Source organism: Daucus carota, chromosome 3 (genome assembly GCF_001625215.2).
Source record: "Daucus carota subsp. sativus chromosome 3, DH1 v3.0, whole genome shotgun sequence".
Taxonomy (NCBI): domain Eukaryota; kingdom Viridiplantae; phylum Streptophyta; class Magnoliopsida; order Apiales; family Apiaceae; genus Daucus; species Daucus carota.
Genome location: NC_030383.2, coordinates 4,176,496 through 4,194,601, shown reverse-complemented (window position 1 = coordinate 4,194,601; position 18,106 = coordinate 4,176,496). Strand labels below are relative to the sequence as shown.

The window sequence follows — 18,106 nt, the reverse complement described above, 5'->3', positions numbered from 1 at the left end:
CAGACTGAATCGAACATACATTTTTTTCACAAATCATGATCAAGGACTGGCATGGTTGTAACCGGTCCGGTATGGACCGAATGACCCGGTCTGGTCCGATTTCACAACTATATTCTTCTACCGACTACCGTCCTAAATTAGCATACTCCCTCCGTCCCAGTGAATTGTATACAGTTTCTTTTTTGGGACGTCCCATCAATTGTATACATTCCAAAAATAGTAAACTTTTATAATATAAAATATCATTACACGAACTACTTTTCTCCACTATCTTCATTCTATAATAATATAAACACTATTAGAGCAAGTCCAACACTATGCTAAGAGGTTCCTCAAAAATATTATAAAATAATATGTCTTAGTCATTTAGCACAAGATTTAGCACATGAGCTCCAATACTACTCCCTATATCCATTCCCTATTATTATAATAATATTAAATTTAAACAACTTTGGTGTGGAGGAGAGTGGGAAATGATGTGGAGGAGAGAGAGAAATGAATATTTTAATGATAAAAATAGTTTAGAAGTGGCTAGCATATTCTAAAAATAGGGAAGAGGAGGCTTGTGCTAGTGATTTAGCACATCACTAGCATAGTGTTGGAGTGCAATTTTATCCCATATTCCCTATTTTTGGATTTAAGACTTGATTTAGCACACCTATTGGACTTGCTCTTACACCCACTACTTTCCTCCACTATCTCAAATCTATTATTAAATATAAATGGGTCCCACCACTATACCCACTTTTCATCTAACTTTACTCATTTCTTACACAATTTCTTGATCTCCGTGTCCCAGCCATTTGTATACAAATGACTGGGAACATTTGAAATTGGCGCCACACTTCACCAAGCAGCCCCAATAACATTTCTAAATCATCAAAAGAGTGCTATTACAAATGTTCTGTCCGTCTTGAAAATGTTAGAAATGCATGGTAGCGTGAGAGTCCTTCTGTTGTCTGCAATATTCTAATAATCTCCTATTTAATCGATAAATCCTCGATTCATCTTCTATATGGTTGTTGACCGATTTGATTTTTGAAATCTGATTAATCTTTATAAATTTTTCTCAAACGAAGTATATATAATAAATTACTAAACTAAAATACGATATTACTTTAAATATGAACAATTATAGAATTTATAATATAGTAAATATAGAGTTAAGTTCTATGGAGTACATAAAAAATTGGAGTATTGGAGTACAAATCATAATTTTTTAGTTTGATCCTATATAATATCTTTGATTATCCAAATTTTGATATAATCTATCATTTATAAGTTGTCTTGCACATAATTGTCAATTAATCATTAATATTTTTCAACTTTAACAAGTATTAAGATTATTGTTCTGCTTATTAGTTATATTGCAGAACATAGAATCCTATGATTTATAAAAATAATTATTCTACCATTTGATCACGATGTTTATGTTGCAGAACATAATGTGCAGGTTGTTAAATATTTACAAATATTATTGGACAAAAAAAATTGAAATTTAGATGACTAGATTACATTTTATTAAATTTTGTACTCCAATACTCCAATTTTTTTTTACTCCATAGAACTTAACTCAGTAAATATATATTGTAAAATAAATAATATAATAATAACTAAATATTAAAAATAATATTTTAATATTAAAATACAACTGATTTTCACTCCGATTAATCCTGAATCGGTAGATCAACCGTTTTGGTTCGATTCTCGATTTTCGATTTTTGTAACACTGGTTGTGTGACTTATTTTCAAGAAATTAATGTTTTTCTAAGAAACAACAAATTTTTTATAAATAAGAGTGAAGCTAAACATGCTCAGTCACGAAGATTCCACAATAACAATTAAATATTAATATCAAGTTGGATATTTAACATAATATATTTAAATGCATTGTTCTCCAAATATATAAACTAATAATATCCGAAAATGGGTTCCCATATGAAAGAAAGTTTTATAATATATTTTCCTTTTTCTAATTCATACTCAAGTTTAAAATTTTTATATAAATTGGATAGTAAAAAATCAGGAACGGTAGATTTACACATGTATCAATTTTGTAGCTGAAAATATTTAGATCGAATATTTTAAAGATCGATGAAACTTCCTGATCAATCAATATATTAACGAGTCAAGTAACATCTGAAATATATGCACATGCTCAGACATTCGTGTAGCAGATACAGAACAATCATAATCACTTTTAAGTGCCGATTAGTTTAGTGAACAAATACACGTGATGTGCGCATATAAACACCGAACATATCCTGCAATATCAACGATCAAAAAATACTGCCGTTTATTTATAAAAATATTTAATTACTGCTGAACAGTACCATTTAGATTTATTTAATAGCAACATTTTGCAGCACATCTGTGCCTATATAAATTTAATTGATGAAAACACAATAACAAGGTGCTACAATAAAACTGAAGAGGCAATTGAATGAGTACAGTAGCAGGAGGTGGGTGCATGAGAACAAAGCAACGGTCATATTTGTAGCAACATATTTTATGTTTGAGTATATAAAAAATGTCACTTCAATATAATATTATTTTAATTTTCTCTTTAAATGAAAAGGTAAATATTATATTTTATTCAAAAAATAAAAATAATATATATAATTAACATTTTCACATGTTAGAATATGTATTGAAAGTTAATATAATATGACTGGAGTACTATAATTGTTTTACTACAGATTAAAATCTAAATAAACATTTACTTTGAAAGGGATATATATATTTTTGTCAAGAAAGAAAAGTATATTTTCAGTAAACAAGAATATGTAATAATTTTTTCACTCACATAACTTAAATTTCAATAAATATTCAGATATTAAATTTTGTTTACGTCGATTAATTTTATATGTGCAAGTGGATGAAATCGAATAAACCAGATGAGCTGAAATCTATGGGCATCTTCCTCTGAACCAAATTTATCGTTTTGTATAAAAACGTTATGTTTATTTAGATCCACGCTTTCCTGTAAAATAATGCCAGACAGTGAGTATCTCCGTTCATCGATCTATGCACATGTTTATATTAATAACTTACCCTACTTTTTCAGTTGCACAAATTATTTACTTTATTGTGACAGGATATTTAACAATTTAAGTTAAAAGAATTAATAATTTCTGACAAAAATGAAGTTCTGAATAAGTCTTTATTGATCCTCAATCAATAAGTAAGTTAAATATTTAGCTCTGTCAAATGAAAAATAGAAAGAAAAGAGGTGAATTGATGTCATCCATTAATTCTTAATTTATAAAAAGAGATGGCAGCTAGAGTAAAAGTAGGGAAAAACGTGAGAAAGTGGTGAGATTAATTGACATTTTTGATAAATTTTTAAATGTAAAGAATTGGATGGAACAATTAAAAAGAACGGTAAAGAATGGTCGAGACATAAGAGTAAAATTTAATATATTTTATTACGTGAATCACAAGAACAACAATATACACAACTATCATACAAAATTATAGCAAAAATCTTAAAATATTTTTTAAGATTATATTTATAGACCCACCTTGGTACTAAAACATGTTGTGGTACTTTCCTTCACGACAAGTACATGTTGGCCCTATTAAATTGTAATGATCTTATAAAATTTGTTCACCTTTCATTGAAAGAAACATTTTTTGCTAGAATATAATAAGTATTACTAATTATCAAATTATAATAATTTTTATATTAAAAAACAGAAATGACATTCGACAAATGATCACCCTTTCAAAATGAAATAGCCCCACACTTTCGAACTTGAACTGGAAATCAAAATCTATAACAGTTTCAAAATCTATAACAGTTCCCAATATAAATCCATTAAAATATGTAAAAAATTGACTCAGATTTCATTGTTTATTTCATTTTATAAAAATTAAAGCACAAGAATTTCATTTTGGTCCACACCAAAATCATTTAGAACAGTTACACAATTTTAACGGAGGGAGCGTCAGATACTGACCGTAACCGCCACATAGATATCACACGTGGCAATATATTCCCCCTCTCCCCCTTTTTAAACACACCAACCCTCACTCCCCTTCCCATTCCCGTTACAAACTATACACACAATCTCTCAGCTATACATACAAATCTTTTCATCTCTATACACACAATACAATATACACATACATTTTTTTTCGATTTCTAATTATCAGTTTTGATCTAAAATGGCGGAGAGTTGCAGCAGAAAGCTGTATGTAGAGATCTGCAACGCCAAGAACCTGATGCCTAAAGACGGCCAAGGCACTGCTAGTGCTTATGTTGTCGTAGATTTTGATGGCCAGAGACGTCGAACACAGACGAAATCCAGGGACTTGAATCCGCAGTGGGACGAGAAACTCGAGTTTTTGGTTCATGATGTAGCGGCAATGCCTTCTGAAGTGCTCCAGATCATTGTTTATAATGACAAGATGTCGGGGAAGAGGAGCACGTTTCTCGGGAAAGTGAAGATCTCCGGGAGTACTTTTATGAAAGTTGGTTCGGAGAGTCTTGTTTATTATCCGCTGGAGAAGAGGAGTGTTTTTTCGCAGATTAAAGGCGAGATCGGATTGAAGGTGTGGTATGTTGATGAGGAGCCGGCGGCGCCGCCGGCTCCGGCGGAAGGCGAGAAGAAAGCGGAAGCTGTTGCGGAGGAGAAGAAACCGGAGGAGGTGAAAAGTGGTGAAGAAGAGAAGAAAATTGAGGAAGTGAAGAAGGAGGATACGGCTCCGGATGCGAAGGAGGGTGAAAAGACGGGAGACATGAAAGTCGAGGAGGCGGCTCAATCGGCCACAGCTGCGGCAGCTGTGGCTGTGGTGGAGAATCCTCCCGTAGCTGAGAAGCCGAAGGCTGAGGAGAAGGCGGTGGAGAAACGAGTGAATTTGAATGTGACTGATCTGGAGCTTCGGAGGCTTGGAAGTGATCGAGGCCGGACTGCTTATGATCTGGTTGATCCAATGCCGTTTCTTTTTGTTCGTGTTTTGAAGGCGAAGCGAGGGGATAAGGACCAGGCTGATAGCTCTGTTTATGCAAAGCTTGTGATCGGTACTCATAGTATTAATACCAGGAAACAAACGGATAATAAGGATTGGGATCAGGTTTTCGCGTTTGATAAGGAAGGATTGAATTCGACTTCTCTAGAAGTTTCCGTTTGTGTTGAGAAGAAAGGGGCGGAGGATAGTGTGATTGAGAGTAGTTTGGGGACGGTGTCGTTTGATTTGTTGGAGGTGCCTAAGAGAGTTCCACCGGATAGTCCATTGGCACCGCAGTGGTATACATTGGATGGAGGTTCGTCTGAGGGGACTACGGATGTTATGCTTGCTGTTTGGATCGGGACTCAGGTGGATGAGGCTTTTCAGGAGGCTTGGCAATCGGATTCAGGTGGATTAGTACCGGAGACACGAGCCAAGGTTTACTTGTCTCCGAAGCTGTGGTATTTGAGGCTAACGGTCATCCAAGCCCAGGACTTACAGCTGGGATCAGGCTCGGAGATTAAAGTTAAGAATCCGGATTTATACGTTAAGGCTCAATTGGGGCCGCAGCTATTCAAAACGAGTCGCACAACGGTTAGTTTGTCCAGCTCATCGTCTAATCCAACGTGGAATGAAGATCTTGTGTTTGTGGCAGCTGAGCCATTTGAGCCCTTTTTGCTGATCAATGTGGAGGATGTTTCTAACGGTCATACGGTGGGGCAGGCTAAGGTACAAATGTCAAGTATTGATAGGCGGAATGATGATAAGTCGGAGGCAAGATCAAGGTGGTTCAATCTGGTAGGCGATGAGACGAGGCCTTATACAGGAAGAGTTCATGTTCGGGTGTGTCTTGAAGGCGGATATCATGTGCTTGATGAGGCTGCTCATGTGACCAGCGATGTCCGGCCTACTGCAAAGCAACTGTCTAAACCACCTCTTGGTATACTAGAAGTTGGTATTCGCGGAGCTACAAATTTGCTTCCTGTGAAAACAGCTGATGGGACAAGAGGCACAACGGATGCATACGTTGTGGCAAAGTACGGGCCTAAGTGGATTCGTACTCGTACAATTCTTGATAGGTTTAATCCGCAATGGAATGAGCAATACACATGGGATGTCTATGATCCGTGCACTGTGCTTACAATTGGCGTGTTTGATAATGGAAGGTATAAGCGTAGTGGGGAAGAAGGTAAACCGGGAAAGGATGTGCGCCTAGGAAAGCTGCGTGTAAGGCTGTCCACGCTGGATGCTAACCGTGTTTACACAGGATCGTATTATCTCACTGTGTTGCTTCCTGGTGGTGCCAAGAAAATGGGGGAGATTGAGATTGCTGTTAAATTTTCGTGTTCCTCCTGGCTATGTTTACTTCAAGCATATGCTAGTCCAATGCTGCCGAGGATGCATTATGTTCGGCCATTGGGGCCGTCTCAGCAAGACATTTTGAGGCACACGGCTATGAGAATTGTGACGGCTAGACTATCTCGGTCTGAACCGGCTTTAGGTCAGGAAGTGGTTCAGTTTATGTTGGATTCCGACACACATATGTGGAGTATGAGGCGTAGCAAGGCTAATTGGTTTCGAGTGGCTGGGTGTTTGTCAAGAGCTGCCACATTAGCTCGGTGGCTGGATGGAATCCGCACCTGGGCGCACCCGCCAACTACAATATTAGTCCATGTCTTGCTAGTGGCCATTGTGCTGTGTCCTCACCTAGTCCTGCCCACAATCTTTATGTATGCATTCCTGGTCATCACATTGCGCTTCCGCTATCGCCAGAGGGTCCCGATCACAATGGACCCTCGGCTTTCTCACGTGGAAGCAGTAGGACCGGATGAACTTGATGAGGAGTTTGATGGATTTCCGACCACAAGGTCACCTGATCATGTTCGCATGAGATATGATCGTTTACGCGCCCTGGCTGGGAGGGCGCAGACACTATTAGGCGATGTGGCAGCGCAGGGTGAGCGTTTAGAGGCGTTGTTCAACTGGAGGGATCCGAGGGCTACTGGCATATTTGTTGTGGTCTGCTTATTAGCTTCACTGGTGTTTTATGTTGTCCCATTCAAGGCATTTGTTCTGGTCTCAGGATTTTACTACCTGCGTCACCCCAGGTTCCGCTATGACATGCCATCGGTTCCTGTCAACTTTTTCCGGCGACTTCCCCCCCTGTCGGATCAGATTCTGTAGACATTACTAAGATCTCAGGGTAAAGGGCAACTATATTTTCATTCTTTTTTTTTGTTGCAGCATTTTCGATACACCCTCGCAGTGATTTACTCATATGGTGCTTATTTTTAAACAATAGATCTTGGTTGTAATGCTTTTTTTGAACTGAGTATAAAAATTATGCTTTATCAAGATCAACTGAGTTGAGGTTGTTCAAGTTACCGTTATGGAAAGTGTGAGACTCTTTCCCTTGTGGCAAGACAGAGATGAGAGATTCGGGAGATTAGCCATAAAGAAAAAGCTTAAGTAAAACATGTTATGTGTAACTTACAAGATAGATTCAAACAGGTAGGCGCAAGATGCAGTTATAGGGTTCTTAACTTGTTAATCCAAGTGAGAAGCGCCTTATAAAATTTTGCCTATATGGTATGAAGTTTCTACCATATGCAGTAGAAATTGCAACTAGTAAACAGTTGTTTATCTGTGTGGAGGTGGAGTTTAAGAGGTTGGGGATCCTTCAGTGCTCTCAGGGAAGTCCTGAACTTGAGCTGCAAACTGTAGACTCCACAGCACATCCTCGATGGAAGGTCTGTTATCCGGATCCTCCAGTAAGCACCTACTGCATATCTGCATTACTGTCTTTAAAGATTCATCGGAATATGAATCTTGAATTTTTGGATCCACTATGCTCTTCCGAGCTGCAGGATCAGATACCGTGCTTGCTTCTAACTGCATAGAGTCACATATGATTGATATGAATCAAACTCAGAAGTTTTTATTTTCCTCTAAGCCTACAAACTTAGTGTTATCTACTAATGGGAATGCTCTTTACCTGAAGTCTTGCATTATATACTTCATCGTGGTCATCGGTATGTTTCCCCACCATGATCTCTAGTATTATGACTCCAAGGTCATAAATATCACATTTCTCTGGGTCTCTGGATCCAGTAGAAGGAAACTGACTACCAGCCTGTTACATGTTGATTTAAGTATTAACTTGATACATATTTAAAAATAGGACCAAAATAGCATATATAATATATATTTTTACCTTCCCTGTATATTCTGTTAACAAAGGCAGATTGTGGCTGCTGATCTTCGCTACAAAGTTGAGGTCCAGTAGAATATCTGTTGTTTTCAATTTTAGTGCAGATGAGCCTGGAACAATCCCTGTGTGAAGAAATTGGATGCCCTTAGCAATCCCGACAGCAGCTGCTACCCGTTGGGACCAAGCTAAGATTTTCTTATACTTCCTCTCTGCAAAAAATAACTTAAACTCAAATCGACAATATAACTGCTTAAACTTCATAGTAGACCAAAGACAGAGGGTGATCGTTCTATGCTCCACCCAGAGGCTAATAATTCTGTAATATATAGCACAACTAGGTACCAGATATCCAGTCTCTTAGCGTCCCATTTTGCTCATATTCGAATACAAGAAATATTCTGCTGAGACTCGAGTCATCCAAGCAATAATCAAAGCAGTGCCCCAGAGCACTGATCAAATGTTGATGCCTTAGTTTTGAGATAATTTCTATATGGTTCATAAAGCTATGATTCTTGTGGGCTTTTTTTATATTAAGGCACCTAATAGCAATCTGGGAACCATCCTTCAGCTTCCCTATATACATCTGCAATCATAAAGAAAGTTATTCATACTTCATAGAACAAGGATAGTGTAAATGCACTATTACCTGACTGTAAGATCCTTCATCGACAAAAGTTGATGTATCAAAATTATTAGTTGCATCCTCAATGTCTTTCAGTGAAAAGGCTCGGTAAGCTGGAGCACCAAGTGCTCCTAGCTTCATGGCTTGAGTTATGCTCCCTGTAAGAATGACCGGTTAAACATTAATCTTCTCTTTCAAAGTTATGTCTCTGTAACTGACAAGGAGTTCTATTTCCAAAAGGAAGAAACTGCTATTAAATTCATAGAATGGCTTTAAGTTACTGGTTAGCAACATTATTTGTAGTAACAATCAATGAAAGTATCAGTACACGTTAGGAGCTTACTTGCATCTTGAAGCATTTTTAAGGTGTAGCCTGTTGATACATTCTCTCGTGGTAATCTTGTCTGAGTTGATTTTACCATCCTTTTTGTATGTAATCTTCTCATCGTCAAGAAGACTACAGCAACCAGTACAATTACTCCAACAATCCCTGCAGATATGCTTATGGCAAGTACATGAATGGATGCTTGTTTTGACTTGTTACGATGTGGTATTATTCCTACAGCCAGAGCTTCATTTCGACAAAAGGACACTGGATGCTGGCTTTTATCCTCACCAACTAAACAATTTCTAGCATAAGACACAACCCTGACTCGGGGGTCATAATGAAGACAGCTAGGCAATCTTCCGGTCAAAAAATTTCCAGATAAATCCACCAGTTGAAGTTGAGGACTGCAAGACATGTTTTCTGAAAGCATTCCAGTGAACTTATTTCCTTTAATATTGAGATAAGTGATCGATGGCAGAGAGAGCAAAGAAGACGGAAATGGTCCAACAAATCTGTTGAACGCTATATCTAGCCGCTGAAGATGATTGAAGGAATGCACCTTTTCTGGAATGCCAGAGTGAAACTTGTTCTTCTTTAGTATAAGGGTAACTAAGTTTTTGCTTTCAATTTTCGGAAACTGAGGTCCAAGAAGATTATCTTCCAAATCAAGGAATTGCAAGTGCCTCAAGAGGCTTATATCAGGCACTTCACCAATTAACTTGTTATGAGACAAATCAAGAACTCTAAGGTTTTCTAAATGACCTAAAGAGTCTGGAAGAGATGAATTAAGCCTATTTCTCCTCACACTTAAAACAGCCAAAAGGGACAACAAGCCGAGCTCATTTGGAAGCCTACTGTGAAACATATTTTTATCAAGTATAAGTGTTTGAAGGTTTCTTAAATTTGAAAGCTCTCCAGGAATCGCTCCACGGAAGAAATTTGAACTAATATTTAATATTTCAAGCATCTCTAGTTGTGCAATTGTGCCAGGCAACTGACCTCGTAAGCCAATGGAAACCAGAGTGAGGACCTTTAAGCTAGGAAGCCTAACAAGTGTAGCAAAAAAGGATTCTGTAGAAAAGTTCCGAGGCAATGGAGGAGCACCCCTTTCCCCAATAATGTGCAGCTGTGTGATGCTATCTTCATAGCATACAACAGTGACTGATGAAGTGGGTTCAGTATTGCAAAAATCTGTGTCGTCGTTCCAGCTTCTTAGTACACTTGGATAACTTAGAAGGCTCTGAATTATACGAAGAGTTTGGGCTTGCGGTGATGTTAATTCTGAGTAGCAGACTGAGCTTGTAAACACAAGGAGAAGCAGAAGTCTTGCATGACTAAAAGTTGCAGCCATGGCATAAACTGCAATGTTGGGAATTGAACAAAATAATTTAGTTTCAGTGCTTGAAGAGTTGAAGTACTACTAATTGCGGTTTTGGCATAATGCAATTAAAAAACTGTTGAGAACCGGTCCATCTAGAAAGTTAAGGTGTTAGATGAACGTCTCAAATCGATCTTGTAATATATTTCAACATTCCCACTCACTCCAAACCAGAACTCTGATACCATGTTGGAAACCGGTCCTCTAAAACCTTAAGGCGTTAAAAGAATGTCAAATGGATCTTATAATATATTTCAACAGAAACATTGTCATAATTTGGCAAAATATAGCATCTACTGTATGACATGTGTTGATAGAGGAATTTGGTAATCAACAAAGATGAGGTTCACGGCCGGAATCAAGATCCGTGACGGTGGTTTTGGTCGCCGGAGAGTGGTGGTTATTTGTTTTAGGGGGTGGCTGAGATTAGGGTTTTGAGTTGGTCTCACGTGCTCTCAACTCATGATCCCCCAATGTGCCTACGTACCCCTATATTTATAGGGGATCAAGCCGTACGTAGTTCTATGGAACCAGGAGTCCTAGTTTGATCAGGACTAGGCCTCTTGGCGATAAGGTCGGAGATAGGCCGAAGGCCCATCTTGGAGAATCCTACTCCTGTTAGAATTAGTCTTGAGTATGACTACCTCAGACTCCTAATCCAAATAGATCACGGATTCAACGATATCTCCAGTACGAGAGATAGCATCTACCACGACTCTTATGGAGAAGTTATCTGGGGGAGCCATGACTAACCCCTCGAGGTGCAGGGACACGTCCTCACCTCTCGGTGAGGTCTTCATCTTCAAACAAGGTAGACAAGGAGCCGAATTACACGATCGTCTCAATCCCCCGATGAGGGCTAACTCACCAGAATACAGGATCCAGACATATGATCGGCCTTCGTGTTACCCCGGAGGGCCTTCAAGAGCCATGATCACCTCAAGCCCCCACACGAGGGTTAACTCGGCAGATAGCAGGATTGAGGATTGTAGATCATGCCCGGATGAGCCCGGGAACTATCAGATGAGCCTGATAACTACCAAATGAGCTTGGTAACTACCAAATGAGCTTGGTAACTAGTCTTCATATCCCTCGGAAGGGTCGTCACGGAGACTCACTCATCCTCTCTCTCTCATCATGTATTTCATAACTATGCCTCGTTTGAGTCAAAGGACGCGCCCTGATAGGGAGGACGTGTCCTTCCCAATTCCCGTCTTCATCCCTGTTTACTGGACAAGAGACCGCACTCCCCGGGTTATGTCCGGAGGAGGGCGCGTCCTCCCCTCTACATGGTGTACAAAAACGGCTACAACACCTCGGAAGAGTCGTCGTATCCCCCGGAGGGGTCGTCATATCCCCCGGAGGGGTAGGTCTTCCTATCCCCGGAGGGGCGGTCTTCGTCTCCCTCGGAAGGGTTGTCTCAGCGAATGTACGCTCTCCCATAGGAAGAGCCTTCTCACAATATATGTTTACATGTGGGAGCGACCCCTGAGGGCGCGCCCTTGCCTTCGCCGTCTCGTCCCATCGACCACTCCAACAACACATCAGACAGGTCCTTCTTTAACATGAGGTCGCGCCCCCGGGTAGGCGAGGACACCCCGTTAAAGGCACGCCCTTGGTCTTCATCTCATGGTCAACTTCTTACAAGGGACGCGCCCCCTCGGTCACCTCCGAAGAGGGCGCGCCCTCCTCCATAGATTACACGACGTGGGTGGACGGAGGTCGGTCGCGTCTCTCCATCAACACTCTCAAGTAAGGCGTCCCTCCTTGTGACTCGGAGGACGCGTCCTCTTCACGCAACACCAATGGTCGGTCGCATCCTCCCTTTATAAGCAGGAGGACGCCTCCTCTTCACGCAACACCAAGGGTCGATCGCATCCTCCCTTTATAAGCAGGAGGACGCGTCCTCTTCATGGGACACGTGTGACCTGGAGGACGCATCCCTCCTTCCGATGCGGAGGACGCGTCCTCTTCATTAAGATACGCAACATCGGCGGATCAGTCACGTCACGGAGGGCTGCGCCCTTTCGTTCAGACTAGTCTCTTCAAGGGTCGGTCGCGTCATTCCTTTGTAACTCGGAGGACGCGTCCCGATACCTCATATAGGACTCTTAGCCCAATTCATGTGTTACTAAGTACATATCCGGCCCAACAAGGACCTAGCCAAATTTGGCTATAACAAGTACTCCCCAAGTTTTCTTGATATTGGAGATATCAGGGAAATTTTTACTCCATACCACACATCCTCTTCCGAGAGCGCGTCCGTGCATAGAGGCGCGACGTAAGCCACTTCTATTCCTCGATATTCCAAGATGTAGGTTGTGCACAAGCCTTGCATGTATACAATGTCGATGTCTTTGCTCATTTTGCAAAGTGGATAAGCATGAGGCTAGCGCATCTTTATGATGTGTTCATAAGTAATGAGGAACCTTTGTGTAGATAAAAGGAAACAGGGGGCGCGGCCTATCTGTCGTTGACAGTGGCGCATCTTCGCTTATTCCTTCCAAAGGGCACATTTAACCATAACATTCGCGCTAATGAACTTCAACAAAAGAAGGGCGCGCCTTCGCTGTGCGAAGGTTTATGGCTATTTTTCAGCCTTACTGTGTCCATGGTACCTAGGAATAGTATAAGGCGCGACTTACGGAATGGCGCCACCTTGTTATAACATGACCCCTTTTTTTATCTTTTTAAAGAATTGCCTAAGCAGAGGGCGCGGCTGATGGCACTGCCTTGCAATATTTCTTTTCTTTCAAGGACTATATAAGCAGAGGGCGCAGCCTTACTTGTAATATGGGCTCTTTTGATCTTTTCCAAGGATTAAGTAGAGGGCGCGGCCTTTGGCGCAACCTTACTTTTTCACGCGTGAATCACTTGCTTAAGAAAATCAAGAGGACCACTCCCCAGTCCATACATCTTCCCATATGGGGCATCACGAATCTTATCGTGGTTTACATAACTCCGGTGCATCGCACAGGTCCCAGAGCTCATAGCTCAATGGGGAATTAATAGTATAAAATGTTATCCAGAGCATATCATGGATATGTAAGATCCAGAGTGTATCATGGATGCGCAACTACAGTATCCAGAGCGTATCATGGATATGTAAATAATTATAGCATCCAGAGTAGATCGTGGATGACATCCAGAGCGTATCATGGATGCGCTAGTATCCAGAGCGTATCATGGATAATTAGGTAACCTCTGAAAGGCCTTAAGTGTATCATGATCAAAGACCTCGCAGGTATCATGCTACGTTCCTGTAGAACGGAGGGCGCGCCCTCATCAAGATGGACAGCTCCTTTAGCATGTTGGACTTGCCCTGCGCTTTATCATGTATATGACTTAATACTGATGGTCAGTGTTACCTCATGACGTGCCCTGTTAGGGGAAGGCGCGTCCTCCCAAATTATCAACCCTGGAAACATGACTTTGGAACTCGGGGTGCGTCCAACTAGGAGGAGGCGCGTCTTTGAAGCATCTCCCTTCTCAACCTTATTATCCTGGGGGCGCGCCCTCATGCGCTTCCTCAAGTGATGAGTACTTCCGAGAGGGCGCTCCCTAGGGAGGGACGTGACCTCTTCAAGACTAGTGAGCTCCTTCCTGAGTATGTTTGTCTTCACAAAATATCATATGAAGCAATTAATGCATCAGACATACCAGAGGGCGCGCCCTTTCAGAGGGAGGCGTGCAATTCGTTCTTTGATAGAATACTGGTTGGATATGGCGTACCCCTTTAGGAGGGCGCGTCTTGTTGGAGGAAAGTGCGACTACTCCTCACGGAGAAGAGGTGTATTCCTCATAAAGGTAACACCATATTACCTGTGAATTTATACATGTAGTAGTCTTAGGGAACCAAATATTGAGGGAGTTTAGTATTTACCTGAGGGCGCGCCCGGTCAGGGGAAGGCGCGCACCCTTACGACTTTTCGAGCTAGGTTCCATCTGAATAGCTCGCCCCCCGTAACTTTCCCTAGAGGCGCGCCCTGGCAAGGGAAGGCGCGACTTCTTCGAAAATGTTAAAAGGTGCATCCCTCATGGTGGTGGTCGAACACCACGTTACCTGTAGTTTTCAACGTGCCATACTTCTAGAGAATGCAGTAACGAGGAGGTTTAGAGTAGAGTTTACCTGGAGGCGCGCCCTGTTAGGGGGAGGCGCGCTCTTTGAAACTTTTCAAGCTTCGCTCCATTTGAATAACTCTCCGCTCGTAACTTTCCCTTTCATATCATTATCTGCGGTCAGGTCTTCAACACGTGCCTCTCGTGAACCTCAAATTACTTGCTCTGGGGAGGGCGCGCCCCTTCAGAAAACCGTTGAGGCTTCCAGGGAGGCGATCTCCTTCTCGTAAAGACTCAAACCACAACAGACTTGTTAGCAATAACATGCGAAAGCATTGTGAGAATCTTACCCGGAGGTGCGCCTTCTTCGGAGATGTCAGGGAATTCATTCCTCACGGTGGTAGTCGAGCACCACATCATTTGGAGGTGTACCCTGTCCGGGGGGAGGTGTACTCTGTCCGGGGGAGGTATACCTTGTCCGGGGGAGGTGTACTCTGTCCGGGGGAGGTGTACTCTCTTCGTAGGTGTTAGGTCTCCGAAAATCGCATCCTTCGCTGACTCCCCGGTCCAGAATACCTTGTTCGCATATTAGGTTACCTCCTAGAATTTCGTTGATGATCGTCCTCCTTCAAACTCCCGATGGAGATATCGTCCTTTTCTGGAGAAGTAGATGAAGGTCTCCTCTTCTCTTGTGTTCTAGCCATCGCCCTCCCGGAAAATGCTCCGCCTCTACGTGCGAATCTCCGTCATGTGACATCTCTTCCTCCTAAGATGAAGATCTTGAATAGCCCCTCCTTCTAGCGCCAATTTGTTGATAGAGGAATTTGGTAATCAACAAAGATGAGGTTCACGGCCGGAATCAAGATCCGTGACGGTGGTTTTGGTCGCCGGAGAGTGGTGGTTATTTGTTTTAGGGGGTGGCTGAGATTAGGGTTTTGAGTTGGTCTCACGTGCTCTCAACTCATGATCCCCCAATGTGCCTACGTACCCCTATATTTATAGGGGATCAAGCCGTACGTAGTTCTATGGAACCAGGAGTCCTAGTTTGATCAGGACTAGGCCTCTTGGCGATAAGGTCGGAGATAGGCCGAAGGCCCATCTTGGAGAATCCTACTCCTGTTAGAATTAGTCTTGAGTATGACTACCTCAGACTCCTAATCCAAATAGATCACGGATTCAACGATATCTCCAGTACGAGAGATAGCATCTACCACGACTCTTATGGAGAAGTTATCTGGGGGAGCCATGACTAACCCCTCGAGGTGCAGGGACACGTCCTCACCTCTCGGTGAGGTCTTCATCTTCAAACAAGGTAGACAAGGAGCCGAATTACACGATCGTCTCAATCCCCCGATGAGGGCTAACTCACCAGAATACAGGATCCAGACATATGATCGGCCTTCGTGTTACCCCGGAGGGCCTTCAAGAGCCATGATCACCTCAAGCCCCCACACGAGGGTTAACTCGGCAGATAGCAGGATTGAGGATTGTAGATCATGCCCGGATGAGCCCGGGAACTATCAGATGAGCCTGATAACTACCAAATGAGCTTGGTAACTACCAAATGAGCTTGGTAACTAGTCTTCATATCCCTCGGAAGGGTCGTCACGGAGACTCACTCATCCTCTCTCTCTCATCATGTATTTCATAACTATGCCTCGTTTGAGTCAAAGGACGCGCCCTGATAGGGAGGACGTGTCCTTCCCAATTCCCGTCTTCATCCCTGTTTACTGGACAAGAGACCGCACTCCCCGGGTTATGTCCGGAGGAGGGCGCGTCCTCCCCTCTACATGGTGTACAAAAACGGCTACAACACCTCGGAAGAGTCGTCGTATCCCCCGGAGGGGTCGTCATATCCCCCGGAGGGGTAGGTCTTCCTATCCCCGGAGGGGCGGTCTTCGTCTCCCTCGGAAGGGTTGTCTCAGCGAATGTACGCTCTCCCATAGGAAGAGCCTTCTCACAATATATGTTTACATGTGGGAGCGACCCCTGAGGGCGCGCCCTTGCCTTCGCCGTCTCGTCCCATCGACCACTCCAACAACACATCAGACAGGTCCTTCTTTAACATGAGGTCGCGCCCCCGGGTAGGCGAGGACACCCCGTTAAAGGCACGCCCTTGGTCTTCATCTCATGGTCAACTTCTTACAAGGGACGCGCCCCCTCGGTCACCTCCGAAGAGGGCGCGCCCTCCTCCATAGATTACACGACGTGGGTGGACGGAGGTCGGTCGCGTCTCTCCATCAACACTCTCAAGTAAGGCGTCCCTCCTTGTGACTCGGAGGACGCGTCCTCTTCACGCAACACCAATGGTCGGTCGCATCCTCCCTTTATAAGCAGGAGGACGCCTCCTCTTCACGCAACACCAAGGGTCGATCGCATCCTCCCTTTATAAGCAGGAGGACGCGTCCTCTTCATGGGACACGTGTGACCTGGAGGACGCATCCCTCCTTCCGATGCGGAGGACGCGTCCTCTTCATTAAGATACGCAACATCGGCGGATCAGTCACGTCACGGAGGGCTGCGCCCTTTCGTTCAGACTAGTCTCTTCAAGGGTCGGTCGCGTCATTCCTTTGTAACTCGGAGGACGCGTCCCGATACCTCATATAGGACTCTTAGCCCAATTCATGTGTTACTAAGTACATATCCGGCCCAACAAGGACCTAGCCAAATTTGGCTATAACAACATGCATCAACAGGTTGGAGAGCTTACCTCTGGCAGGCAGAAAGACACGTCAGCGACACGGATTCGTCGCGAAAAGATAGCAGGAGCCGGCAGGAGGAGCATCAGCAGCCATGAATTGGACTTGTGAGCTATGCTTTGCTCCTGAAGCAGTGAGCATGTGAGCCTGTTATAACATGCTCTCGTTTCTAGTTTTGGCACTTTGCATGCTGGAGTTTCTGTGGTGCTACAATTCTCGTAGAATGTTTTACATTTGGTTAAATGCAAGGCAACCAAGAGGGAATATATAGTTAGGTAATTCAATTATTGTTAGATCATTATTAATGGGATTTATAGTATCGAAATATTTAAAATTGGAAAAGTTTACTAGGCCGTAGTCCGTAGAGTCGACTTGCCTTTTTGGGCTGGAGCGCATGCCAGTGGAGTAGTGGACTGGACCGCACAGGCACCTTTCTTCCATATGCCGCGTATGGCGTATCCTCGTCTTCTTTTTTCCCTTCCGATCCAACTTTTTATACTTCTTCTGTCCCAATTTATCGGTCTTTTTTATTTATTTATTTTGTCAAATTGACCAAATTTTGATTGAAATTTACATATATAAAATAATAACCAAAAATATATCACTAGAATCTACATCTATTCTATTTTAAAATGTATTTTTCCAATATTCAAGATTATGTAAAAATAATTATTAATTACCAGTCAAAATTTTGTGACCGCAAAAGGTCAAACAAGCAAATAAATTAGGCCGGAGGGAGTATCAGATTAGACATAATATCTGCTGTAAATATATATAATGGTATGGAAATTTTAGTTAATAAATCAGAAAAAATGGATAAAGATAGTAAGCATAATAATTTTTTATAACATAAAAA

General features: G+C 42.3%; 2 protein-coding genes across 3 annotated transcripts; one reads left to right on the top strand and one right to left on the bottom strand.

Moving 5' to 3' along the window:
* The first annotated feature begins 4,037 nt into the window (after window positions 1–4,037).
* On the top strand, window positions 4,038–7,308 carry LOC108214544 (multiple C2 domain and transmembrane region protein 14). The gene has a single exon (XM_017386606.2). The coding sequence runs from the start codon at window positions 4,171–4,173 to the stop codon at window positions 7,135–7,137; it is 2,967 nt and encodes a 988-aa protein (XP_017242095.1). The 5' UTR covers window positions 4,038–4,170; the 3' UTR covers window positions 7,138–7,308.
* Window positions 7,309–7,399: 91 nt separating this feature from the next.
* LOC108214546 (probable inactive leucine-rich repeat receptor-like protein kinase At3g03770) lies at window positions 7,400–17,501 on the bottom strand. Of its 2 annotated transcripts, XM_017386607.2 has the most exons (7): window positions 17,262–17,501; window positions 9,130–10,473; window positions 8,811–8,944; window positions 8,507–8,747; window positions 8,168–8,373; window positions 7,949–8,086; window positions 7,400–7,845 (listed from the first exon to the last, which is right to left on the bottom strand). In XM_017386607.2, exons 2-7 carry the CDS (start codon window positions 10,463–10,465, stop codon window positions 7,615–7,617), a joined length of 2,286 nt encoding a protein of 761 aa, XP_017242096.2. In that variant the 5' UTR covers window positions 10,466–10,473; window positions 17,262–17,501; the 3' UTR covers window positions 7,400–7,614. The 2 variants fall into 2 exon arrangements, with proteins under 2 accessions (XP_017242096.2, XP_063946482.1); XM_064090412.1 differs by lacking the exon at window positions 17,262–17,501 and having other exon boundaries at window positions 9,130–17,244.
* Between the last annotated feature and the right edge of the window lie 605 nt (window positions 17,502–18,106).

Coding starts and splice junctions, on each gene's coding strand:
- LOC108214544 (XM_017386606.2), top strand. CDS start 4,171: ATGGCGGAGAGTTGCAGCAGAAAGCTGTATGTAGAGATCTGCAACGCC.
- LOC108214546 (XM_017386607.2), bottom strand. CDS start 10,465: ATGGCTGCAACTTTTAGTCATGCAAGACTTCTGCTTCTCCTTGTGTTT. Junction 8,748..8,810: donor ATGAAGGATCTTACAGTCAG/GTAATAGTGCAT, acceptor TTATGATTGCAG/ATGTATATAGGGAAGCTGAA. Junction 7,846..7,948: donor TATATAATGCAAGACTTCAG/GTAAAGAGCATT, acceptor GACTCTATGCAG/TTAGAAGCAAGCACGGTATC.